This window comes from Kogia breviceps, chromosome 1, assembly GCF_026419965.1.
Source record: "Kogia breviceps isolate mKogBre1 chromosome 1, mKogBre1 haplotype 1, whole genome shotgun sequence".
NCBI lineage: Eukaryota > Metazoa > Chordata > Mammalia > Artiodactyla > Physeteridae > Kogia > Kogia breviceps.
In genome coordinates, this window is record NC_081310.1 from 57,228,137 (window position 1) to 57,254,340 (window position 26,204).

A 26,204-nucleotide genomic window follows, 5' to 3' on the forward strand; every position below is an offset into this window, starting at 1 on the left:
CCCAAGTAGGCACCTACCAAGACCTTATCCAATGGGAGATTCTCATCCAATAGGAAAGAGGAGTTGGAAGCTGCACAGACAACACAAAGCCAGACAGCACAGCTAATATCCAGGAATTAGAAAAGCCTCTATGAAGCCTGTGGCTTGGGAGATGCAGTCCTTGGGAAGCAGTGGTTGGCCTTATTTATTTCCACCATGATTAATTACCAGGAAACAAAGTAATGACTATATGCTCCATATCATTTTGCAAATCTTATTAACTGTTGGGTAAGTTCAATTTATTTACAACACTAATATCTGTTTATGTCAGCCAAGTTGGCAGTTTGGTTAGCCGTTGGCAACTTCAAGGAATTAGAATATGGTTAAAACAAACAACAAACATTAGAAGGAACATCGTCTCTGAGGAGGCTGGGCTGGGGAGGAGTTTGATCTCAGGGCCTTAACTGCAGCTGCTTCTCCCTTGGGTCTTTTCTGCAGCTCCGTGCCCCCACCCCCGCCACTGCCCTCCCCCACCCCGCCCAGGTAAGACATTGATAGGAGCAGAGGCTCCGGAGGGGCCCAGGTTACATCTCCAGTGACTTGGCGATGGGTTGAGTTGGTTAGGAGGAGAGAAGCAGGTGGTCTTGCATTTTACAAGTTCTATTGAATTGAGGCAAAATTTCTGGTCATCTGTAGGACCTTCAATTAAAATGAGGTGAATACAAGTTAACACAGCCCTGTTTCATCAGCCCTGAATGCAGGGACCTGGGTCTGGGATGGAGGAAAGGATGGGGCAAGAGTGCGGACAGGGCCTTCCCTGGTGGCGCAGTGGTTGAGAGTCCGCCTGCCGATGCAGGGGACACGGGTTCGTGCCCCGGTCCGGGAAGATCCCACATGCCGCGGAGTGGCTGGGCCCGTGAGCCATGTCCTCTGAGCCTGCGCATCCGGAGCCAGGCTCAGGAGAGAGGCTCAGGGAGAGGCCACAACAGTGAGAGGCCCGCGTACCGCAAAAAGAAAAAAAGAAAAAAGAGGGCGGACAGCCAGTGATGCGCGTGCGCACAGTCACCGCTGCCCAGAACGGCGGAAACCGTGTGCGTGGGCGGTTGGTCCAGTCGGCGCCGGCCTCCTGCGATGTTCGTTGAAGTGAAATTGGGTCCTGGTGCCAGTCTAGTCAGCCTTGAGACTCCTGTGCCGGCTGTTCCTTCTTCTGGAGAGGATGAAGCCACGGAGTCTGCTGAGGTAATGGCCTGGAGTTTTTTTTTTTTTTTCTGGTGGTACGCGGGCCTTCCACCATTGTGGCGTCTCCCGTTGCGGAGCACAGCACAGCCTTGCCCAGGTGGAGCCATGGCTGTGTGTGACAGCTCAGTTTCCATCTACCCACCAAACCCAAACTTCTCAATGACCCCGTGAAGGCCTGCTTTCTTCGAAGACTCCTTTCCAGACTGTCCTGCCCCTCCTAGACCTCGCACCCCAAACTCACTCTCTCCCCCACCATCGTTAAGGCAAAGGCGTTTATTTCCCCACAACACTGAGAGGCCCGCGTACTGCAAAAAAATAAAATAAAATAAAATAAAAAAGGAAACTTTCTATCGCTACCAAAATCAGAAAAATCTAGAATCCCTTGCCATGTAGAACACCAGAAATAATTTTAGTGAAAACCAAGTACTGTGAATAATTTCTGGATCCAAACTGTTGCTTGCCTGAGTTTGCTCTGCATTAGAAAAGGGAACTGGAAAGTCTCAAAGAGGAGCTCAAGACCAGCTCCAAACAAGACCTTCTCCTTGGTGTCAGGAGAAGAAAGAGACCTAAAAAGATAAGAACACTCCTGCTGTGGAAGTCTGCAGTCGTTAATTTCTTGTGCGTGCGTGTTGGTTTGAAAACTGGCCCCAATAGATGGTAGGCTTGGAGAGACGGAAGAAAGAGGCAGCCACTCCAGACTGGTAGGAGGCAGGGTTAACGTGCAAGAGAACTTACATATGAGGCTTGTCTTGAGTGCCGCAATATGAGTAGATCTCTGCACTTGCCCACCAGAATCTCAACAGTTTACAGAGAGGCCTTAACAGGGTTCAGACACATATACACCGTCCAGATGGTATAACACTTAACTGCTGCATCCTTGAAGTAGCTCCTAGTGTGAGAACAGTGGGTGGAATGTACATTGCAAGGACAGGGAAGGGAGGAGCCTCAGATTGCCTGGGTCCAGGTCACAGGTCCACAAGTGGTCACATCCTCTCGGTGACCTCTTCCAACAATGCACCCACTACAGTCATCTCATATACCAGTCCCAAGCACTGGGAAACGCTATTATTTTAAGGTGAGAAAATTGAGGTCCATTGCTGGGCAGTGACTTGCCCAAGGTCACAGGGCTGAAAAGTAGTGACTTTTATTTGACAAATCCTGTGCCCCGAGCCAGGATGTGAGGATCCAGAAGAGGGAGAATGAAGGCAAGTACTTTCTTTGCCCCTATGGAGCTTACTGTCCAGTGGAGGAGAAAGACTAAATAAATAATCAGACTGAAAAATTAAATAATGATAATTGCAGCAAGCATTATAAAGAAAAAGCTCAGGAAACTAGAGGATCTTGCAATGGGAGAATCTACCTGGACTTGGGTGTGGGGGGGTCATCAAGTGGGCTCTTAAGGAAATCACATGTAGGCTAGAGGTGAAGGACAAGTAAGAAGTGGCAGGGAAAATGTTTTAAGCAGAGTGACGTGCATGTGCAAAGGTCCCGAGGCCAGGTGGCTGGTGCAGTGACGGAGGAGGAGAATGGGTACATTTAAAGCTGAGGGAGGAAGGAGTTCAGGTTTCCTCCACAGCAATAGTTTTCTTCAACTCTGGACTTCTGACTCCTAGGGAGGTTTATTTCCCCTGTCACACGTCACCCTTTGGTTAAGTCACTTAATCTCTCTGAGCCTCTGTTTTCTTTCTTTTCTGTAAAATGGATCAATAGTAATCTACTGTATAGGCTCACATGAGAATTAAATGAGATGTTCTTTGTAGACCAAGAAGTGCCCTCCAGTGTTAGCGCAGTTAGGTAAATTGCTTTCCTTGTGCCGAGGGGCCAGCAGAGGTGCAGAGAGGTGAAGTGACTTACTAGGGTCACACAGCTACCAAGCCAAGACCCTTCAGGGATGGACACAGGAGAGGAGCTTGCTCTGGTGATCCTCTTTTACAGGTTAGTTTGGAGGGGCCAGTGGATGGAAGCCGCTGGGACCAAAAGACCTCTGGTCGCTTGGGAGAGAAAACTCCTCAGAAGAACTTGTTTCCCAGCTTGAAAAGGAATGGACAAGGAACCGCAGCGCAGCCCAGCGGTGAGTGTGTGGAAGATGGGCGCTCAGCCCAAAGCTGGGTCAGCAAATCACTGGACCCCAAATACAACCACGCCCCTACTCCAGGCTCCACCGCCACAGTCCCCTCCCTGTCAGCTGACCTCACTAAGCATTAGCAGGTCGGGCTCAAGATGCTTTTCCTCCCAGATGCTTTGCAGGTTCCAAAAGGATATTGACAGAGGGGGAACCTCTCCAGGCTCCCAGAAGGAAGCTCGGATGGTGGGATGGAGGCAGGGAACAGAAGGACTCTTTTAAGACTGGGGGTGGAGAGGTAGGTATGGTCCATAACATGCAGGCAACTACTCACTTACTACTTAACCTGAGTGATTAGTTTCCTGGCTTTTAGTTTTCTTATCTGTTCAAGGGGTGGGGGGTGGGGGTGGGATGCCATTAGCCCTAGCTCCTCATAGCTTGTGTGAGATGAGAAAAAAAAAAAGATTTATAGAAAAGAACTTAGCGAATTTCTTAAAAATGGTAAAATTTCCAGCAATATCAGTTACCCAGAGGATTTCAGTCTCTTTCTAGTCCTGCCCACTTGCCTCACTCTTGCCCTCTCTGGCATCTCTGGAAACTTCTGTGAAGTGCTCAGAGCCTGAGGAACCTGGTTTGTGAAACTTTGGTCTAGAGAAATAAGCTCTCTAATAGGATTAATTAAACCCGGGTTAAACATAGCCCTGCCATCGTGTAGTTGATGACCTTGGACAAGTCGCTTGACCTCCCCGGAGCCAGGTGTTTCAGGGCACAGACAAAAGTAGCTCTGTGGAAAGTTACAGGGTTCCCCTGCATACTCTATTATTTTGTGGTGATTGTTATAGGTGGCTAAATCCCACAAATTAGAAGGAGCCAGAGAGAGACCGAGTCTGCTGGCTCCCATAGCTGAGAAGGTAGGTCTGGCCTCAGGTGTGGCTGGATCCAGGACTTGAATGACGTCCAAATTCTTTCCCTCCATCTCTCAGCTCAGCTGTTGTCTGGGCACTGGTCTCTCTATAAATGCCTGTCCTGTATCATGCCAACTCAGCAACCCCTACTACCATCCACATAAACAATCCCAAGGAAGGCCTTTTATTAGCTGGCTTGAATCCTGTGCCTCTCAGGGGCCATTCCCATGGCTGGAGAGCAGGCCCCATAATTGGTCGTCCCTTCAGAGCCACACAGGGATGGGAAGAGCTGCTCCCCAAAGGAAGGGAGTATGTTTTGCAAAAGGGGTAAGTAATATGAGCAAATCAAAAGAGCAGCTCTCGCTCTCACCCCGGGCATATCTTGCTGTACGGTGAGTTTAAGTACAGCTGAAGTGACTTTTGAGTGGCAGAATTAATTCCAAAGGACCCTGGAGGTCTTGTCCACCCTCTCCCAGCTCTGGCCTCCCCTGCCAGCCTGGGAATGATAGTCACCCAGTGTTAGAGCTAGCACATAGAAACACTCTCCAGAACAGTTTGAGAATCCGTGAACAACTGACAGAAAGAGAGGAGGATGGCAGGGTTGTAGAGAGATCTGGTTCAGGCATTTTCTAAGCTGACTCATTACACACCAAGAGAACTTTGGTTTTATTTCTAAACTATTTTGCAGCCTTTGGGGGAAGGGAGAGGATGTCGTCTTAAGAGGTCACAGACCAATCTGTCTGCTGGCCAAGTCAGGGTCACAGGTGTGTTTGGCCAGCACGGTGTCTTGTTGTTTAAGGTTTTTTTTCTTTGTTTTGTTTTTGGAGAAGTCACCAACATTTAAAATGTTGGAGATGTCACAGGAAAATGTGGAATTTTGGCCTCTCTTCAAGTAGAATGGCAGTACTGGGCCACATCCCTGCATGGCAACAGGAGGGTGGATCTGGGTAGCAGCTTCCCCATTGAACAGGGCATGTGAGCTGCAGTCGCCACCACTCCCTTTGATATCCCCCAGCTTGCACCTGGCCACTCACTCACGCCCCCTGCCTTGGCCTGTGGTCATTTTTGGGTCCTGCACTAAATGGCTTTGGGGCCACAGACCAAAGACCAGCCACCAGTCTAGAGACCTTCCCTGATGGAAAGTGAGACCAGCTAGAAAGGAAGAAGTTTGTTCCCAAGCCTGCAGGCTGAACACAGTGACTCAGAATTTTGGTGTGAGCAGCTAGAACAGAACAGAGCAAAACATCCAGCGGGAAAGAGGCTTTCACAGTGGCCTCTTCACCCACCCCATTTTATGGATGGGAACACCGAGGCTCAGAGGGAAGGGCATTTGGACCTCGGTTTTCCTGCTCAAAGGCCAGGTTCTATCAACCAAACCAAATCATTTCCTTCCTTCCTTTGCTTCCTTCCACAAATCTTTATTAATAGCAAGCAGTAGGCCCTTTGCACACATCACTCCCTCTGTTTTTTCCCATTCACTGGACAAGTCTTTATTGAGCCACTTATGCATTCAGGTGCTGAACTCGGTGCTGGGGGAAATACGAGTAAAAAGAAAATACAAGCAGGAAGCCTACCCACCTGGGTCCCACTTTAGGCGGGGCCGGAGGCGGCGGGGGCGGGGCGGGGCGGGGCGGGGCGGCGGGGTTGGCCCTGGTTGGCACTTGCCCAGCCCAGTGGGTGTGCAGCAGCAGCTGAGTCAGGACCAGCACCCAACATCGGGCATCGAGGCACGGTGCGGACGCCGCGCTGGCCTTGCCTCCGACCCGGACCGACCCCAGGCAAATTGTGGGTGCCAAGGAGAGGCCACATCTCAGGGCTACGGAGGTGACAAGGGAGAGAGGTGAGCGCAGGGTTAGAAAAATGGCTGAATTGCAAATCCCGGAAGGGGAGGTTGGGGGGTGGGGGTAGGCTTCAAGACAGGGGTAGAAAGTTAACATTTGCCTATTTCTTAGCAAACCGGGTGGTAAAGACTGGTTCCTTATAGCCTCTTGTGCTAAAAATACCACTTTTCCTTTGGACTGCCTGCTGAGATTTGTCCCTCCCCTCCATCCTGAGGAGATGCTGAGAGGATTCTTGAGGGGAAGGGAGGGAGGGACTGGACGTCTGGCTTGTGGTGGAGGGATATTCACACTGCTGGCTGGGCCTTGGGGGTAAAAAGGCTGACTTCCGGGGTCTCAACCCACCTCTCTGAAAAAGGAGGCCCAGGCACACCACCGATCGATCCTTCAGCTAGTTCAGGTGGAGTGGGACTAGGCGGTTTGCTTTGCTGGACAACAGGAAACTTGTATCTGTTTAAACTGGGCCAAGAGACTAGTTGCACCTGGTCCTAGTGAAAGCAACCAACAGGTTAAGTCCAGTGTCACGAGGAGATCTTGAAAAGTTCAGTCTATTCCCAGGTAGTGAGTGCTTGATTCAGTGCCTGATCTGTGCCAGGCCCTGTTCTGATGCTGGGGATACAGCAGTAAACAAGACAGCCGTGGCCTCTTGTTCCAGAAAGCTGCTTTTTGGTGGAGAAGACAGATAATTGCAAGTTGAAGTAAATGCTGGGACAAAAAACAAGGGACTGGGATAGAGGACCAGAGCTCCTTTAGTTGTAGCCTGCAGGGAAAGTGTCTTTGAGGAGGTGATGTTGAAATTGAAGTCAAGCCTTGGGAAGAGCGGGGCAGAGACATTCCAGACCATGGAGAGTCTGTGCTGAAGTCCTGAGAAAGGTAAGTTGTGGATGTGTCAAGGAGCTGAAAGAAAACCAGAGAGGGACTTCCCTGGTGGTGCAGTGGTTAAGAATCCGCCCGCCAATGCAGGGGACACGGGTTCGAGCCCTGGTCTGGGAAGATCCCACGTGCCGCAGAGCAACTAAGCCTGTGTGCCACAACTGCCGAGCCCGAGTACCACAACTTCTGAAGCCCGTGCACCTAGAGCCCGTGCTCCGCAACAAGAGAAGCCACCGCCATGAGAAGCCTGCGCACCGCAATGAAGACAACGCTGCCAAAAATAAATAAATAAATAGATAAATTTAAAAACAGAGAAAGAAAAAAGAAAACCAGAGAGGACCAGGATGAAGTGGGGCGGTGGGCAGGGGCCAGGCCGTGCAAGACTGTGTCTAGGAATGGAGAGTTTTTATAAAACCATTGAAGGGTTTTATGGGAGAAGAAAAAAAAAAAAGTCCACCCACCTGGAGGTCTAACAGAACAGATAAGAAAAGGAGAGAGTTGGAGACAGTGAACATGGCTATGAAGGCAATGAATTAAATGGTGTGATACGATGGGGAGGGGTGGTCAGGGGTAGCCTTTATAAGAAGGTAGCATCCTTTTGGCATTCAAGACCCAAATAGCAAGACGTGAGCGGCAGGCATGCCCAGCTCACGATGGAGGCCAAGTCACAACTCTCCAGAGATGCCAAACTAAACAACAAGCCGGGTCAAGGGGTGAGGGGCAAGACCTTGACCTTGTTAATGAGGGTCTGGGTACCTGCACTCATCAAGGGTTTTTTTTTTCCTTTTTCCTTTCTTTTTAATTTTTGGGTGGGGGGCTTGGGGCTCACAAAGAGGCTGTCTGTGAATCGTGAGTCAAGATCTGGGCTTAAATCCCTGCTCCGTCCTCTATGTGTGACCTCGGGCACCTGTCACACCTCTCAGAGCCTCAGTCTCCTCCAAGGTAAAATGGGGACCCCATGACACCCATGGGGCAGGGAGGTTGAGAGGAGTTGATGAGCTTGTGTGTGTAAAGGGCTGATCCCAGTGCCTGGCCCTGGGTCCCAGCTCTGAAAACAGCACTGAAATTCTGGTAACCCTGTAAGTTGTCAGAGCTGGAAGGGACTCAGAGAGTGGGGCCAGCCCCATCCTTTTGCATATGAAGACAGAGAGGGGAGCAGCCTGCCCAAGGCCACACAGCAACTGCACTGTCAGTAGCTGCATCACTGCCAGCCTCTCCCTATGGCCTAGAACCAGCCTGCTTCCAGAAAGGCCCTCTGGCTTCCTCCCCTCCCTCCTTCCCCCTTCCTCTCCCTGTGGCCTCTGATGATGATCATGGGCCAGGGAGGGATCTTAGGCATCATGGCTGCCTGAGCTTCCATCTGTGGTTTCACTCAGACCAGGTGTGCCAGGCCCACAGACCTCATCTGTGATTCTAAACCCATTCTGAACCAGTTCTAAACTACCTCAGGGCTGGCTGGTTGTGGAAGAAGGGGAGGGCTGCGTAAGGGATCAAAAAGTTCTGGGCTCTGAAGGTTGGGATCAAATCCCAGTTCTTACACTTCTCAGCTGTGTGCCCTTGGACAAGTTGACCTTCTGAACCTCAGTTTCCTCATGTATGAAATGGGGTTACACCTGAGGGCACTTCTCCAGGGTTTTTCTGATAGGAGCACTAATCCCATTCCTGAGGGCTGCACCTGCATGACCTAATCACCTCCCAAAGGTCTCACCTCCTAATACCATCACACTGGCGATTAGTTTCAACATGAATTTGGGTGGTGGTGGGGGGTGGGTGGGGGGGGGAGACCCAAACATTCAATCTTTTACAAGGACCCAGAGCTGATTTCTCCTCTCCCCTAAGGCACACCAAGGCGACAACATTTAAAAGGAAAGGAAACCACGGTGCGGAGACCCCAGAGACGGAGACCCTCCTGCAGCAACAAGGGGGCAAGAGGGGCCCACTGCTGAGGGCCATCTGGCAGGTGGGCCGCTCCACCTTCCTCCTGGGGACCCTCAGCCTCATCATCAGTGATGTCTTCAGGTTCACGGTGCCCAAGCTCCTCAGGTGGGTCCAGGCCTTGGGTGCCTCGCTGAGGCTGGTGGTCCCATTAACGGCGTCCTTCCAGGGCCAGGGGACCTTCAGCCCTCCTCCTGCCTCTGCCTAGACCTCTGGTGCTCAGGGCACTGAGGGTGGGTGAAAAGGATACTCAGGAAGGACCAATTAAACAAGAAAGTGAGTGACCTTGGGGAGGGAAAACGAGTGAATTCTAGCCTGACTCTATCCGTTTGCTTTTGCTATACAACAAAGCCCCTCAAAAGTGAGGGGCTTAGGGCTTCCCTGGTGGCGCAGTGGTTGAGAGTCCGCCTGCCGATGCAGGGGACACGGGTTCGTGCCCCGGTCCGGGAAGATCCCACATGCCGCGGAGCGGCTGGGCCCGTGAGCCGTGGCCACTGAGCCTGCGCGTCCGGAGCCTGTGCTCTGCAACGGGAGAGGCCACAGCAGTGAGAGGCCTGCATATCTCAAAAAAAAAAAAAAAAAAAAAAGTGAGGGACTTAAAGCCACTTCTTTAGCTCATGATCCTGTGGGTCAGCAATTCAAGCTGGCTTCAGCTGGGTGATTCTTCTTTTCTTGGCTGGGTTCACTCATCTGTCTGCAGTCACCTGTGGGGCTGGCTGGGGACTGGCTGGTCCAAGACAGTCCCAGCTGGGATATCTTGTCTCTGCTTCGGTGGTCTCTCATCCTCAAAAGGCTAAATCCGGCTTGTTCACAGGGCCATTTGGCAGGATTCCAAGACAAAGCAAAAGTTGCATTTTCTCGTGAGGCCAAAGCTGGTTGCACAGCCAGCCCAGATTCAAGAGGTGGCATGTTAGTGTGTTAGGGCTGCCATAACAAAGCACTACAAACTGGGTGACTTTAAACAACAGAAATTTTTTTCTGGTGCTTATCTTTTCTACTGTTCTTTCTTTTCTTTTTTAATTGAAGTACAGTTGATTTACAATGTTGTGTCAGTTTCAGGTATACAGCAAAGTGATTCAGTTATATTGTACATACATATGTCAATATATTCTTTTTCAGGTTCTTTTCCCTTATAGCTTATTACAAAATATTGAGTAAAGTTCCCTGTGCTATACAGTAGGTCCTTGTTGGTTATCTATTTTATAATAGTAGTGTATATATGTTAATCCCAAACTCCTAATTTATCCCCACCCCTTTTCTCTGTGGTAACCATGAGTTTCTCTTCTATGTCTATGGGTCTATTTCTGTTTTGTATATAAGTTCATTTGTATCATTTTTTTTAGATTTCACATATAAGTGACATCATATGATATTTGTCTTTCTCTGACTTACTTCATTTAGTATGATAATATCTAGGTCCATCCATGTTGCTGCAAATGGCACTATTTCATTCTTTTTTATGGCTGAGTAATATTCCATTGTATACCTATACCACATCTTCTTTATCCATTCAGTGGACCTGGAGGTTGCTTCCATGTCTTGGCTATTATTGTAAATAGAACTGCAGTAAACACTGGGATGCATGTTTCTTTTCAAACTAGAGTTTTCTCCAGATATATGCCCAGGAGTGGGATTGCTGGATCATAGGTCAACTCCATTTTTAGTTGTTTAAGGAACCTCCGTATACTGTTCTCCATAGTGGCTGCCCCAATTTACATTTCCACCAACAGTGTAGGAGGGTTCCCTTTTCTCCACACCCTCTCCAGCATTTATTATTTGTAGACTTTCTGATGATGGCTATTCTGACCGGTGTGAGGTGATACCTCATTACAGTTTTGATTTGCAGTCCTCTAATAATTAGCGATATTGAGCATCTTTTCATGTGCGTTTTGGCCATCTGTATGTCTTCTTTGAAGAAATGTCTATTTAGGTCTCTGCCCATTTTTCAATTGGGTTGTTTTTTTGATATTGAGCTGTATGAGCTGTTTGTATGTTTTGGAGATTAATCCCTTCTCGGTCACATCGTTTGCAAATATTTTCTCCCATTCTGTAGGTTGTCTTTTCGTTGTGTTTATGGTTTCCTTTGCTGTGCAAAAGATTTTAAGTTTAATTAGGTCCCATTTAAACAACAGAAGTTTTTGTCCTCACGTTACTGGAGGCTAGATGTCCAAGATCAGTGTTGTTTCTTCTGAGGCCTCTCTCCTTGCCCAGACAGCTGCCTTGTCGCTGTGTCCTCACGTGGTTTTTCCTCTGAGCACATGCACCCCTGGTGTCTCCTTATGTGTCCAAATTTCCTCTTCTTACAGGGACACCAGTTGTATTGGATTAAGGCCCATCCTAACGGCCTCATTTTAACTGAATCACCTCTTTAAAGGTCCTATTTTCAAATACACAGTCGTATTCTGAGGTACTGGGGGTTTGGACTTTAACATATAAATTTTGTGACGACACAGTTCAGCCCATAACAGGTGGCAGTAAAAACTTCACCTGTTGATTGGTGGAGACGCAAGTCACGCTGAAAATGAGTGTGGACAGTGGGGAAATGATTGCAACCATTTTTGTAGAAAACAAAAAAGAACCCCATACTGTCTGGTCCTCCAGACCTGGCCAGGCTTAGGCAGAGGCAATAGCCATGGGTGCCCTTTCTCACCAGCCTCTTCCTGGAGTTTATTGGTGACCCCAAGACCCCGGCCTGGAAGGGCTGTCTTCTCGCCATGCTGATGTTCCTCTCTGCCTGCCTGCAAACACTGTTCGAGCAGCAGCACATGTACAGACTCAAGGTGCTACAGATGAGGCTGCGAATGGCCATCATGGGCCTGGTGTACAGAAAGGTGAGCCCCGGGGGAGAGGCGTGGCCTTTCCTCTCTCTCCATCCTGTCCCAATTCACAGACAAATGTTCCAGCCAAGAAGTGGAATGTTCCTGAACCGTTACTGTCATCAGTGCCTAAAACCACACTCATTCATCACTTTACTCATGTTTGCCCACACCACACCCTCACCTTCTTGGCTATTTCTGTAAGGCTTGCGTGATCTGACCCTGGCACCTCTTCTAGCTGATTACATCACACACTTCCTTCACACTTCTTTCACTTTCCTCCGGCCCCACAGGTCTTCTTTCAGTTCCTCAAGCACGCCAAACAATCTCCCACCTCAGGGCCTTTGCACTTGCTGTTCCCACTGCCTGGGCACCCTTTCCACAACTCTTCATGTAGTGCACACTCACCCCCCTGAGGATAAATAAAGGGCTAACCTACGGGCTGTGTGGAAACTGGATAAAGGTGGACTGTCAGCTATTTTACCCGGTAACACTGCTTACAATTAAAATGACCCCTGACCCCTTGGTAAATTGCATCTGGGCTGAAAGTTCTGCCAATGAACTATGATACCCGGAGGTAAGCCATAGCATTGGGCTTGGGCTTCTCTCTGCAGTGATTCTTGTCCCCTTGGGGGACCTTGGAACCGAAACCTGTGAGGCTGCTGCTCTAAGAGATGTTGGCCCCTCTGGGGTCTGGAGCATCTGAGCAAGGCAGTCCTGTGTAAGCCCCTTTCTCTCACACCTGAGCTGTCACTTGGGAAAGAAGGGGGCAAAGGGATCAGCTCCTGGGTGGCCGTGTAGCTCCTGAATTTCAGGCCACATCCCCCTGAGCACACTGGAGCTGGTGTGGCCTGTCCGGTCTCGGGAGTCCACACATGGAGCTGAGGCTGCAGGAAGATGACCCGAAGGCTTTGCTCTTCCCATCCCCACCCTTGGGGCAGCCGCCTTCATCACCTGATGAGGTCATACCCCTCCACTCTGCCCTCTGGGCTGCTTCTGTTTTAACTGTGTCTTCTTACTTTCTGTATCTGGTGCTTTGACATCTGGGGTCTTGCTGACCCTGGAGGGACTGCCCCTCTGTCCCTCCCAGGATCAGCCAGTTCCCAGAGATGCTAAGAGACTCATCTGAAAGCATCTCTTTCACATGCAAGCCAACCAATCCAGAGCTCACACCCCAACTGCCTCCTTTTTGGGCCCTAACACTCTAGGCCACTATCCCCTGCCTTAATCGCCCCGGGGCAGGGTACCAGACAATGAGGCCCAGCTCCTATGCCTAGAGCCCGGTGGAATTATTCAAACTAGCCAATCCTAAACCTGCTTACCCTGCCTGACCTTCCCATGAAAACCACAACAAGCTCTTGCCTGTGGTCCCCCCAACCCTGCAGCATCCTGGTGCTTCCCCAGTGGCCCCCTCATAGCGTGGGGTGCCCCCTCCTCTTGAGATCTGTGAGTATAATAAACCCTCTTGTCAAGGGCAGTCTTCTCTGATCTGTGGGCTTGCCATGCCTGAATAATGATAAAAACCTATATTTGAAAACACTTCTTCATGGCACTCATCATAATTACTATTAAAGGATGAACTATGTACATCTTTATTTAATTTTGTCCCCCAGCTCAAACTCCACTCCGAAGAGAGCAAGTGCCCTGCCTCTGTTGATCACAGTACTCACCTCAGAGTGAGGCCCAGAGCAGGTGCTCGGTAAAGATTTGAAGATTTTTTTTTCAGATTTCTACACTCAATCATTGCCAGCTCACCACTTCACCCCCTCACTTCTTCCCTGACACACTCAGCAGAGAGAGAGAGGGGACTGCAAGTAGAACGTAGCATTCAACAGGTTGGAAGGGGTCCACTGTGACCCCAGAGTTAGGGCAAATTTGGGGCTGCCAGAAAACCAGCTTGGTGTCTGAGAGGCACACTGAATGCCTGCAGGGGTCAGTCTAACACCCTGTCTAGCCCATGTCGTGCCTCTGTCATCCTGGATTCCAATCCTGGCCCAGTCACTTAGGAGCCCTCTGGCTTTGGGCAAATTGGTCAATTTCTCTGTGCCTCAGTTTCCTTAGCTGTGAAATGGGGTTAATAATTCTGCATCTCACTGATTCTAGTCTCACGTTTTTTTTCTCTTTTTAACTTCTGAAATCAAGATGTTTTAATTTAGTTGGCATTGATGTTTTTTCCCATAGTGATACAAAAGTAGAGAGTACTTTATCCACAGTGTTTTACATTGAATGAAATATGGCAGTACCTGCTCCATACAGTTGTCTGATGTGCCCCATCACGGAAAATGGTGAAACTGTTAGTTTATTGAGCACAGTGCCTAGGCTGTAGCGCTCAGCAGATGACCACCATTATCAGCATTATCACCATTATCAACTATTGCTTTCACCACTCGCTAGTAGTATGTTATTAATTGTTATTAGTCCAGTGCTTTAGGGGTTTCAGGGTATTTTCATTTTTGTCTTCTCCCTGGAGTCTCACAATGGGAGGTTAGCTGAGGAGATTTTATTAGCCCACTTTGCAGGTGAGTGAACTGAGGCTCAGATGGTAAAGAAATCTGCCTCAGCCAGCAGGGGCAGCACAGCTTAGACCCCGGCCTGCTGGGTGGCTGTTCTCTTGCTCGGTCCAAGCCGTGGGCCTCCCTCCCTCCTGGGCCCTTTCTCCCTCGTGGTCCTCCCTAACTGCCCCTCACCCCCTCCTTCCCTCCCTCCTGACTCAGGTCTCCATCTTTTGCCCCTCCCAGGTCCTGGCTCTGTCCAGCAGCTCCAGAAAGGCCAGCGCAGTGGGGGACGTGGTCAACCTGGTGTCTGTGGATGTGCAGCGGCTGACTGAGAGCATCACCTACCTCAACGGCCTGTGGCTGCCGCTCATCTGGATCATCATCTGCTTTCTCTACCTCTGGCAGGTGTTCTGGGGCAGAGAGAGCTGGGATTTGAGTTGAATCTTCCTCACCCCCCCTCCCCCTCCTCCTCCTCCTCCTCCTCCTCCCCCTCCTTCTCCTCCTCCTCCTTCCTCTCCTCCTCCGGCTCCTCCTCCTCAATCCTATCTCCATCTGCACACTGCGGGCTGATGTAATGGGCAAAGACTTAGACGAGGATGACCTTCACTTCACCTTGGGCTGGATGCTCACCTCTCAGGGTCTCAGTTTCCTCATCTGTATGATGATGATGGTGATGACATTGGCACTTTTTGGGTGTGATATCGGGGTAACAAGTGAGCAGATTAGGCATGTTTTGAAGTTACCAGTAATGGTAGGGCACCATCACCACCACCACTACCAACAACAAAAAAAAGGGAAAGAAAATTTAGGGGAAAGAATTTACTACTTGGTTTTCAAAAAGCATTAAGTAGCCAACCAGGCCAAAAAAAAAAAAAAAATCGGAACTTTTTCTAAGTTTCTTATATCTGTTTTGTGGTGCAGGATTTTCTTTTTTCTTTTTAATTAAAATCACAGACTTTGTAGTGGGACTGCCTGGGTTCGAAACCTGCTTTCAGCACTTGCTAGTTGTAAAACCTTCCAGTAAGTAACTTAGCCTCTCCGTGCGTCATTTCCTCATTGGCAAAGTGAGGACTGTAATTAACCGAAGTGCCCCAGCCCTTGAGTTGCTGAGGAATTAAATGAGCTTAGATAGCATCTGGGACACAGCTATACCCTATAGGTGTTTAATTGTCTTGTTGGTTATGCATGGGGGTGGGGCAGTTCATTTGAAGATCTTCTTCAGCTCTGCTCCATGAGGGCTGGTTCCAGGCTCACAGACTTTTCTGTAAAGGAGCAGATTGTAGATATTTTAGACGTTAGGGGCCATAGGGTCTCTCTCAAAACTATTTAACTCTTCCCTTCTAGTGCACAAGCAGCCACAGGCAATACTAATCAAACAGGCCTGGTGGTGTTCCAATAAAATTGCTTATGGACACTGAAGTTTGAATTTCATGTAATTTACACATATCATGAAATCATCTTCATTTGATTTTCTTCAATCATTTTAAAATGTAAGAACAATAAACAATCTTTGTATGGCTTGAGGTCGGCATATAAACAGGTGGAGAGATCTGGCCCATGTGCTGTGTTTCACAGGCCCCTGGGTGAGTGTATCAACGGCATATTGATTGTGAGTGAGTGTGGAATGCTCCAGAATACCAGCTGTGTGTTATCATCATTATTGTACCTCTGCTACTGCCCCAGTGTCCCCACAATAAGGGCTTGGGGCCTGGACACTTTTGGACTTGCTACCTTGCAGTCTAGGACCTAGCATACAGAGGGTGCTCAGCAAGTGCATAACTGTTGGCTGTTATTATTAGAGAGAAAGGGAGGAAGGACACTGGGGAAAATGCAGGGCAGTTAAACAGGCCGACCCGTGACTCAAGTGAAACTGCAGACAACACACCCATCACTTTCCCTGACTCTTGGCAGGTGGTCCTAACATCAGAAAGTCACCATGAGACCCTGGTAAAGGGGGAGCGGTAGGAATTGGGGTTGCTACAGTTAGCATTTGTAGCATTTTTGCCAGAGAGAGTGTATTTAATCTTCTGTTCACATTCCTTTGACTATTCTCCCAGCCCCGGCTGTAGGCAGGTGTTTGCCTTCTGGGCACCTGTCCATTTGGCCACTGGGAGGCGCAGTTGCTGCATAAATGAAACACTGGCTTGCTAGGGTGTCAAGATTAGAAACTAAACATTCTTAGGGGCTGAGAGCTGAAAATGAGGCCCACAGACTGAAGAGTGGGGTGGGGCTCGTCTAGAGAATGGACCCAAATGACCTCAGGAGGAATCTCACATTACAGCCACTTAAAAATCATTTACCCTACTCTCCAGCTCCACATTTTCCAGATAGAGAGATGAAAGAGGGAGGGAAGATAACTGTCCCAAGTCACAGAGCTGGGGGGTAGGGCTGCCAGACAAAATACAGGATGTCCAGTTAAAGATGAATTTCAGATAAACAGAAGAATTTTTATTATAAGTATATCCCAAACATGACATGGGATATACTTATACTAAAAACTTATTTGCTGTTTATCTGAAATGAAAATGTCACTGGGCAGGCAGTTTAATGTATTTATTTGCTAAATCTGGCAACCCTTGTCAGGGGATAATCATTGATTGTATGACACCAGCACTCACTACAGGCAGAGTGGGAATAGCTCCATTTCCATTTAATGTGAGCAACTGCAGCTTAGGGAGGGTCAGTAACTTGCCCAAGGCCACACCAGTGTGTGTAAAGTCAGCATTTGAACCCAGATCGCGATTCCAGAGTCTGTCTTCACCGTTCTAGCCAGGCGCTGCCCATCTACGTGCATGACCCGTCTTGACTGTGACCCTGCCCCCATTCCATTTTGTGAGGTGCATCACTCCCCCTCTCTCCCATCCCTAACGAAGATGGACTCCATCTTCCACAGGTATTTCCATCTAAGGAGCCCATGAGTCCTGGTCTCTATAACCTGGTAGCTGCCCTCATTGGACTCTCTGACACCTCCCTGCCTTAGGGCCCAAGTCTGAGCCTCCCCCCACCCCCGTAATGACAGCTGGGCTTCTGGAATTGTCTCGTGACATCCTGCCCTTTGTCTCCAGCTTCTAGGACCCTCGGCCCTCACCGCCATCGCTATCGTCCTGAGCCTTCTCCCTCTGAATTTCTTAATCACCAAGAAGAGGAACCACCATCAGATTTGGTATGGAGAAACCCTTCTGAGTAGGGCATTCGAAAGTTTAATTAGTGGCTGCAGGAGGACTGGACGCTGGGTGTTCCAGGAGTGAAGGCTGGAATTCCAGGTGGGAGCCTGTTTACGGCTGCAGCGCGGGTCATGCCAGAGGCTAGAGGTAGAAGCCAGGGAGCCAGACGCAGCTCAGGGGGTGGTCTGGATGCTCTCGAGAGAAGGCCAGCTAAGAGCTGTGAGCTCACTGAAGTCCGATAACCGGCTCCCAGCCCCCACCCCTCCCTCCGCTCAGTCTAGTAAAATTGATGCTCATCTCTGTAGTTTTGGAACATGATGGTAAGAATGCTGGTGCCTCGGGTTCTTGTGCCGGTCCTATCTCAGGCTTGTTTGCTTGCCTCCTTCCCGTGCCCCGGACAGGGCTTTGCGTAAAGAAGTGGGCTGGTGGATGACTGTTCTGCAAAGATCCCATGTGCGACTGGAGCAGGTTACCTTCTCTGAACCTCAGTGTTCTTATCTGGAAAGTAGGCATATCGTTCCTTCTTTTCCTAATAACCAAACCAGCGTTCTTGTACTTTACCTTAAATAAGTGTAATTTAAAGATACCAAACCTTTCGGACATCACCTTTGTGCATAAAGAAAAGTGAAAAATAGAGAAAGGCATTGGCAATAACTTCATCACAAGTGCCGCGATGCTGATTTCAGAGTTAGTAAAATGTGAAAAATACACCACCTGTGTACCTACCATCTTGCCTAAGAGACGGAGCGATTCCCAGCAGCACTGACAGCCTTGTGTCAACCTCCTTGACCTAGCCTTTCCACCCTAGAGAAAACTGTCCCGAATTTTGTGTTTACTCTTCCCTCACGTTTAGCTACAGTTGTTTTTAAAACATGTACCCTATGCAATGCATTGTTTGAGCTTGTTTCAGAATGGTTCCGTGAGTGGAATTGTATCCCATTCTTTTGATGTTTTTAAAAATCAGGAGAAGTTGATCTATGCTAATGTGTGTAGCTCATTTATGTTTCACTATTGAATATTGCACTCACTTCATAGTCTGCTGTATTAATTCTGTTGATGGAAATGTGGGCTGTTTCCTGTGTTTTGCTGTTAAGTTATTTTTGCTATACACATTCTCACAGTTGTTCCTTAGAACATGTGTGTTTCTCCAGGGTATATACCTGGGAAGGGAACGGCTAAGTCTAGGTGAGAGTGCTTGCTGTTCTGATTGCTAGCCACTACTGCTGCCCTTATTTCTGTCCACTGAATAGCCCGAGGGGACATGCGTCCCTGTTCTTGCTTTGTTTACAGGCCTTCAGAGGGAATAAGCGTTTATAAAAAACAATACGGGCATAGTGAAGGAGAGCTTCCCAGGCCATAGTCTGACTTTCCACCATGGCTGTGGGGGGGGGCAAAGCCAGAAAGGAGTGGAGGCCAGATGGAGCACCGCTGTTGGCGCTGAGCATGTGTGTGAGGTGGGGCTGCGCTTGACTGGACACTGGGTCTCAGACTGTGGCGCAGCTGACCTCCCAGAATCCACTGTGAGGCTCCGTCTGGGCTTCGGGACCTAGAAAGTCAGACAGAACACGGCATGCATTCTCAGATTTTTATTTCAATTTCCGTAGGAAGCTGCAATGGGCTCTCGAGGGGTATTTCCCTGAGCCCTGGTTCCCTTTGCAGCTCCCAGCTCTAGGTCCTTCAACGGTCGCTGGCTCCGTGGTCTCAGATGTCACACCACCAGTGATTTCCAGGCCCTGGCCACTCTCTGCTGTCTCTGTGATGGCCTCCATTCGGGTCCCTTCCACTGCCTTCGGCGGAATGCTCACATACTCGTCGCGTGATGAGGCCACACTGTCTTTGTCGTAAGCTTGGCTCTGACATTCCTGAAGAAAGAGCCGATCCTGCTGAGTCTCTTGGTGATGGAACCTGAACTTGCTGTAGGTAAGCTCCTGCCCGATTTGTGCGAGGTCCTGGACTCGTTGGTGATGGGAGCACGGCTGATGGCTTTGTGAGCAGTGCCCTGCTTGTTGTCCCCCGGGCTGCCGTGGCCTTTATCCTTTTGGTCGTCTCTAGTGGCTCTCCGGCTGCCTGAGCCCGGGCCGGCTGCTTTTTGGATGGTCTTGTTCCCCGCAGTGCCCCCAGTGGCTGTGTTGGTTTTACTTGCTCCTGGACCCTTGCTGGCTGTGGCTGCTATGGCCATGCTCTGCTCTTCGGGGGCAGGAGACTGGATCTCTGCCACGCTCAAAGCACCCGCTGCGGTGCCGCCTGCCACCCCTGCTGTCTCCACCTTTGTCGTTGCCTGCGATGCTGACTCTTTGTCAAGCACTGTAGGTTTTGCTTTGGCAGTGGCCACATCGGACATGGTATCGGGCTTGTGGGAGTCCAGTTGGATCCCCTCCCCGCCAGCAAAAGCTGCAGACCCGACCGCGGCCACCTCAGAGGGCGTGTGGAGGCTCCTGATGCTCACCTGGTCCTCATCCCACTCTCCTTGGAAATCCTCCACTGCCGGGCTCCTCCCGTCCTCCTCCTCCTCCTCGAACAGAGTCCTGCAGATCATGTCCCCGGCTGGAACGGCGTAGGTGCGGCTGTGACCGTCCACTGGTGGTCGCAGGAGGTAAATCAGCTCTTCCCAGTAGGCGAAGAGGTCTTCCTGCGCGTCCAGAGGGGCACACAGCTGCAGGTAGAAGGAGCGGCCAGTGGCAAACTTCACGCGCAGCTGTCGTTTGTCACGATCGTGTGTGGAGATCCTTACAAACTTCAAGGGAAGGAGCCTGGTGAGCTCTAAGGTTTTGGCAACCTTGTGGCTCTTCCCCTTGGTGGGCTGGCTGTGCTCAGCGTGCTGTTCACAGCCGGTGGCCCGTCGGGCCAGCAGCATGATGTCTGGGAGTGGGAGGACGGGGCTGGTGGATGCGATGCCCACGGTCACGGTGCAGACACAGTTGTGCATGTCAATCACGTGTCCCCTCTTCGTGATCTGGATAAAGTCGCTCTCGAATATCGGCGCGTACTTGAGTATGTCGTATTCGCCGTTGTGCAGTTGCTGCTGCAGCTCCCCCATGGTGCTTTTGAACAGGCCCAGCCCGGTGCTGCTCTGGGCCGTGTGATACGGGAGCAGAGAGTCCCCACTCATGGCTGTCTTCGATCACTGCCAGGCAGCGTGGTTAAGGCGGGCCCCTGGCTCTTCCCTCCCTCGGCCTAATGGGCCGAAGAGCAGAGCGAGCTGAGGTGCTCCTGCGTCACGCAGGCGGCCTTATGGCAGGTCTTCCAAGCCCAGCCCACAGGCCCCCACCTTTGCCTCAGGGTCTCCCAGAGGCAGGGGTGTGGGTAGGGGCACCGATGGTCACAGCGGGGACTCTGTAGGGCGGCTGGACCCCAGGCTGAATCTCTTCAAGTGTGTAGAGAGGTATGGTAGGCTCCCCCTCGGCCTCAGCTCACTTCCGCTTCTGGGTTTTTATCTCCCCAAGCGGCTGTGAACGTCAGTCCTAGTGAGAGAAGTAACCACTTTCTCGGCCTAAGGCCCTGGCACAGCCTATTTATCCTCTGATGCCCTTTGTGACCTATCACTGTCACATAGCCCTTTGCCTCATCCCCCAGCTGCCCCGCCCCGCCCGCCCAGTGCAGGGCCCCCATCCTCTCCCAAACGTGCCATTGCCCCCGCGGAGGACAGGCCCATGCTGCCAGCGACTGAGGTGGCTACTAGAATAAAAATGTCTTCAACTGGGAAAATTTTGTGTGGGTCCTTTTTCTTTTCCTCCCCCAGATTTAGCTACTGGATGAAATCTATAGGAATGTATGATGATGGGCTAAATTTGAACCATTTAAGCCCATGGTTTAATTGTATCGAGTAACGTAGAGCTGGCGGTGTCGATCCTTAGTCTGTCCTTTCATAAAATCTCAGTAAACATCGATGGTGATTTTTAATAATAACATTAAAAATTGGTAGGAGGAGGCAAGAAAAGATAGAGACAGACAGAAGACTACATTAACTATTTAGGGGTTCTGGCTGCTAAGATCAGGAAAGGAACCTCAGATCCAGAACTGCCTTCCAAGCCCAGAAACCGTGAGGTCTCACCAAAGATTTCTCTTCTTGTTTTTTTTTTTTTTTTCCACTGCGTTGGGTCTTTGTTGGTGCACGAAGGCTTTTTCTAGTTGCGGCAAGCGGGGGCTACCCTTCATTGTGGTGTGCAGGCTTCTCATTGTGGTGGCTTCTCTTGTGGCAGAGCACGGGCTCTAGGTGTGCATGCTTCAGTAGTTGCAGCACACGGGTTCTCGGGTAGGTGGGCTTCAGTCATTGTGGCGCGTGGGCTCAGTAGTTGTGGCTCCTGGGCTCTAGAGCGCAGGCTCAGTAGGTGTGGTGCACGGGCTGAGTTGCTCCACGGCGTGTGGGATCTTCCCCGACCAGGGATCGAACCCCATGTCCCCTGCATTGGCGGGTGGGTTCTTAATCACTGTGCCACCAGGGAAGTCCTCACCAGAGATTTCTATGAGACTTCTCTCCTGGACAGTTGCACGTGCAAGCCCCTTACCTGACTGAGTGAGATGGGTTGTAGTTTTTTATGCTCAGCAAAGCCTAAGTAAATCAATGCCCACGTGGGAAGTCCTCAGTCATCTTTCAACTGCCCGTTCAAATGGTACCTCCTTTGAGGAGCCTCCCCTGAATTACCTAATCGAACCTATTCTTCCTTCCTCTGTGCTATTGTAGAATCTCATATGTGTCTCTTTTACAGCATTAATCTTATTTTATTCAATTTTAGATTTACTGTATTATTTTTAAAATTTCATATTAATTTAGAATTATCTTGTCATTGTCTAGAAACCACAGTTGTCTTCAAATGTGGTTGCATTAAATTTATAGGTCAATTTGGGGAGAATTGACATTTGATAATCTTAAACCTTCTAATCCATGCGGGTGATACTATCTAGTCTTTTATTTAAACATTTTAAATATCTCTCGGCTTATACAATGTATTATAAAAATTCACTGTAGATGTGTTGCACATCTTCCAGTAAATTTATCCCTAAATATTTGATGCTTTCTGATATTATTGTCAATGGGATTTGTAAGATTGTAATTTTCCAGTTGTTCGTGCTGGTTTATTGGTTTTTGTGTGTTGATCATGTGTCCTTTCACCTTGCTAAATTCACTTACTAATTCTAGTTTTGGTGTTTTTTTGTTTGTTTTTTTTAAGGATTTCTTGGAATCTTCTCTGTAGACAATGATGCTGCCTGTAAAGAAAGTTTTACTTTTTCCTTTCCAAACTGTGTGACTTTTATTTCATGTTCTTGCTTTATGCATTAGCTAAAGGCTCCAGCCTAGAATTGAATAGATGGGTTAAGAGCAGTTATCTTTTCATTGTTCCCTCTCTCAGGGGAAATCTTCAATCTTTCACCATAAAGTATGTTGTTAGCTGTAGTTTTATTTCAGAGTTGCCTTTTGTCAAGTTTAAGAAATTCACTTCTAGTTTTAGTTTTCTGGGCATTTTTATCGTGCAGGATTATTGGTGTTTTTCAAATGCTTTTTCTGCATCTATTGAGCTGAATACTTGATTTTTTTTTTTTTTTTTTTTTTTTTTTTTCCGGTACGCGGGCCTCTCACCGCTGTGGCCTCTCCTATTGCGGAGCACAGGCTCCGGACGCGCAGGCTCAGCGGCCATGGCCCACGGGCCCAGCCGCTTCGCGGCATGTGGGATCTTCCCGGACCGGGACACGAACCCGCGTCCCCTGCATCGGCAGGCGTACTCTCAACCACTGCGCCACCAGGGACGCCCTGATTACTTGATTTTTAATCCTTCATTCTGTTAATGTGGTCAAGTACACTGATTGTTGTTTAGATGCTGAGTTGGCCATTCACTCCTGGGAAACCCCATGTGGTCGTGGTGCATTATTTGAACATATTGCTGGATTCAACTGGCCAGAATTTTGTCAAGAATTTTTGTATCTGTATTTATGAACGATGTCGGTCTGTGATGTTTTTCTTGAACTGTTTTTGCCAGAATTGATATAAAAGCTTGTTTTTAATTAAAATTTATTTTTTAATCAAACATATACATAATTTAAAATCATCAGATAGTGCTAGAAGGCTGATGGAGTAAGTAGCATTAGTTTCAACTACAGATAATTTGGAACGCCAAATATTTGCACTTAAACAAGATATATATGTACTCTCATTTAAAAGCAGTCTGAAAGGAAGGGAGTCAAGCTGGTATGGCAGCTCCACTGTGTCATCAGAGACCTAGGCTCATTGTCTTTTCCTGGTTATCCTTAGGGTCACTTCATATTCCAAGATGGCTGCTGGAGCCCCATTCATCAAGTCCATATTCCAGGCCATCAGCAAGAGAAAGGGGAAGGAAAGAGAAAGGTGGTCTGCCTCTCACTTTTACAGAGCCTTCCAGAAGTCCCACATGACCCTTCTAGTTATGTTTCTTTGGCCATCATTGTATCATATGACCACATCTAGTTGCAAGGAATGCAGGGAAGTGTAATCTTTTAGCTAGGTACATTGCCCAGGATTTACTGAGGAAGAAGAGGAGGATGGATACAAACATTATGCTGAGGCAAAAAGGCCAAGACACAAAAAGGGTACACACTGTATGATTCCATTTATCGGAAACTCTGGAAAAGCCAAATCTAATTTCTAGTGACATTACTGATTGCAGGTCAGGACTGAATGGGATGGGGCAAAAAGAAACTTTGGGGAATGATGGAAATGTTCTGTAACTTGATTACATGGGTGTATGAATTTGTCAGAATTCATCCAAATGTATACTTAAAATGGGTGCGTTTTTGTGTATATACTTCAATAAAGTTAATTTTTATAAGGTTGGAAAATCTCAGCAACCATAACAAAACTACTCTTAAAGTTTGTTCATGTCCGTCATGTCTTCATTCATTTGCTTACCTTTGCATGACTGAAATCAGAACGTACCTAATGACTTTGAATCTTGCTTTTTTCATTTAACATTACATCATAAAATTTTCCATATTGCTTCATTAATTTTCATAATCACCATTTTAAATGACTCTATAATCTTTTGGGAATTGAAAATGTAATCTATACTTACAGTAAAAAAAAAAAAAAAAAAAAAACCACAAACAAACTTCGGAGACCCCCTACACAGTAAGAGCTAACTCTTCCCCTGAACTCTGACCTTTAAGGCCCCTTACTTAGAAGTAGTGGACAATCCAGTTTCTAGTATGTACATTCAGAAATATTCTATGCATATAAAGACAAGATGTGAACGTCTTTCCCTCTCCTTTTAGACATAACTAAGACAATGCAAGATGCTTGCTTTTGCCCATAATACAGCTTGGTTACCATCTCATGTTCATACATCAAAAGGGGCCTTGTTCTTTTTAACCACTGCATGTATTCTACAGTGTACTGAACCAATATTGATAAGCACTTAGGGTTTTCCCAGGTTTTTTTTTTTCTGTTTCCCATACCACAAGATATAATGTTAAAGTTTTGACTCAGCTATCAATTTACAGTAGATGCCACATTCCAAAGGCAGTGGTAGCCTGTATGCAAAATGTACCACAAAAGTAGCTGAGAGCTTGTCACATGATCATTGAAACCTCTCAGCTAAGCTGAGGATATAAAAGGGTGGAGAGGGAAGAGATTGTGAAGGGATATGGGAGGGCTTCCTCCACCCGTTAAGGTCAAGAAAGACTTTCTTCAACAGGTAACTCAAAGGGCTCAGTATACGTCCCTACAGTCAGGGGTCTGACTTCTGTCTAGGAAACACCGAGGAGGAAAGAAATACTAGAATGATCTCTTAAGGGTATAAAGTGGTGTGGCTCCTGCTGTGCTCATCCTGTGGGCTCAGGACTTTTCCAGAGAAAATTACACAAGTTTTCCCGTGCAGCAGTTGGCTCTAAGTCGGTGCCATCTACACCCCCCTCCCCCTCCCACTGGCTTCCTCTGCTCTGTCAGCTGGAGGCAAGGCCAGCTTTGATCTCTTTGCCCATGAATCACAACCTGTTTCTCTCATATGCTCAGCACAAGTCAGGGGCGGACAGGCCAGGACATCTGGATAAGGTCTGGGTCCAGTTCTCAGCCTGGCTCCTTGCCTTTGACCATTCTTCGGCCCCTAGCCCACCTACCCTGTGGGCTGGGCTGAAATAGAGACCCCGTGGGTCACTGTGCTGAGCCTGAAGGGCTTCTCTCTTCCTTCCTCCCACCTGCATCAAGACAGGTGCTTCTTCTCACCCCGCTGCTGCCCTCCCTGGAGAGCCTGCTTTCTGGGCTTCTTTCCCCTCATTTGCTCCTCTTGATCTAGAGGCCAGTTGCCAAGGTCATGACATGCACACACTCCCTACGTGATCTGTCCTTGCAGTCCTTGGGTTGTTCTCTCTCTGCTCCTCCCGCCCTCAACTCTGCCCAGGGCTGGCTGTCCCCAGGACAAGGCATACGCTCAGAGAAGACGAGCCCCTGTTAGCATCCTTGGGAGCAAAGCAATATTCTGCAAGGAAAGTCACTGCCCATGAAGATAATATCCAACAAGGTGCTTCTCAAACTTTAATTTGCATTGGAAGCATCAGAGGATCTTGCTGAACCGCAGACCCTGACCCAGGATATCTGGATGATGAAAGTGTGCATCTCTAACAAGCTCCCACGTGATGCCAGTGCTGCTAGTCTGTGGACCAAACTTTGAGTGGCAAAGACTTAGGACATTCCAAAGCCAAAGTGACTTTTAAAAAATCATTCTTTGGGGTCATCTCATAGGTAGAGAGAGCAAACAGAATTAAAAATAAATTACTGGGACTGCCCTGGTGGTCCAGTGGTTGAGAATCCGCCTTCCAATGCAGGGGACGCAGGTTTGATCCCTGATTTGGGAACTAAAGATCCCACGTGCCGCGGGGCGACTAAGCCCGCACGCCACAACTAGTGAGACCGCGTGTTGCAACTACAGGGCCCAT

At 48.7% G+C, this 26,204-nt stretch overlaps 2 protein-coding genes across 2 annotated transcripts; one reads left to right on the top strand and one right to left on the bottom strand.

The window, feature by feature from the left end:
* The first annotated feature begins 1,025 nt into the window (after window positions 1-1,025).
* On the top strand, window positions 1,026-14,583 carry LOC131753667 (ATP-binding cassette sub-family C member 6-like). The gene is made up of 5 exons (XM_059059300.1): window positions 1,026-1,112; window positions 3,159-3,289; window positions 8,736-8,939; window positions 11,485-11,662; window positions 14,386-14,583. The coding sequence occupies exons 1-5, from the start codon at window positions 1,026-1,028 to the stop codon at window positions 14,581-14,583; spliced, it is 798 nt and encodes a 265-aa protein (XP_058915283.1).
* A 7-nt stretch (window positions 14,584-14,590) lies between these two features.
* On the bottom strand, window positions 14,591-20,415 carry LOC131753714 (Golgi-associated RAB2 interactor protein 6-like). The gene is made up of 4 exons (XM_067024754.1): window positions 19,426-20,415; window positions 19,021-19,168; window positions 14,886-14,916; window positions 14,591-14,708 (listed from the first exon to the last, which is right to left on the bottom strand). Exons 1-4 carry the CDS (start codon window positions 20,413-20,415, stop codon window positions 14,591-14,593), a joined length of 1,287 nt encoding a protein of 428 aa, XP_066880855.1.
* Window positions 20,416-26,204: the final 5,789 nt, after the last annotated feature.

Excerpts from the sequence above, each read along its gene's own strand:
- LOC131753667 (XM_059059300.1), top strand. The coding sequence starts at position 1,026 with ATGCGCGTGCGCACAGTCACCGCTGCCCAGAACGGCGGAAACCGTGTG. Across the intron at positions 1,113-3,158 it reads CGGCGCCGGCCTCCTGCGAT|TTTGGAGGGGCCAGTGGATG; the intron begins GTTCGTTGAAGT and ends TTTACAGGTTAG. Across the intron at positions 11,663-14,385 it reads TGGGCCTGGTGTACAGAAAG|GTCCTGGCTCTGTCCAGCAG; the intron begins GTGAGCCCCGGG and ends TGCCCCTCCCAG.
- LOC131753714 (XM_067024754.1), bottom strand. The coding sequence starts at position 20,415 with ATGAGTGGGGACTCTCTGCTCCCGTATCACACGGCCCAGAGCAGCACC. Across the intron at positions 19,169-19,425 it reads GTAAAACCAACACAGCCACT|GAATGTCAGAGCCAAGCTTA; the intron begins GGGGGCACTGCG and ends CTCTTTCTTCAG. Across the intron at positions 14,709-14,885 it reads ATGGTGCCCTACCATTACTG|CCCGCAGTGTGCAGATGGAG; the intron begins GTAACTTCAAAA and ends CCATTACATCAG.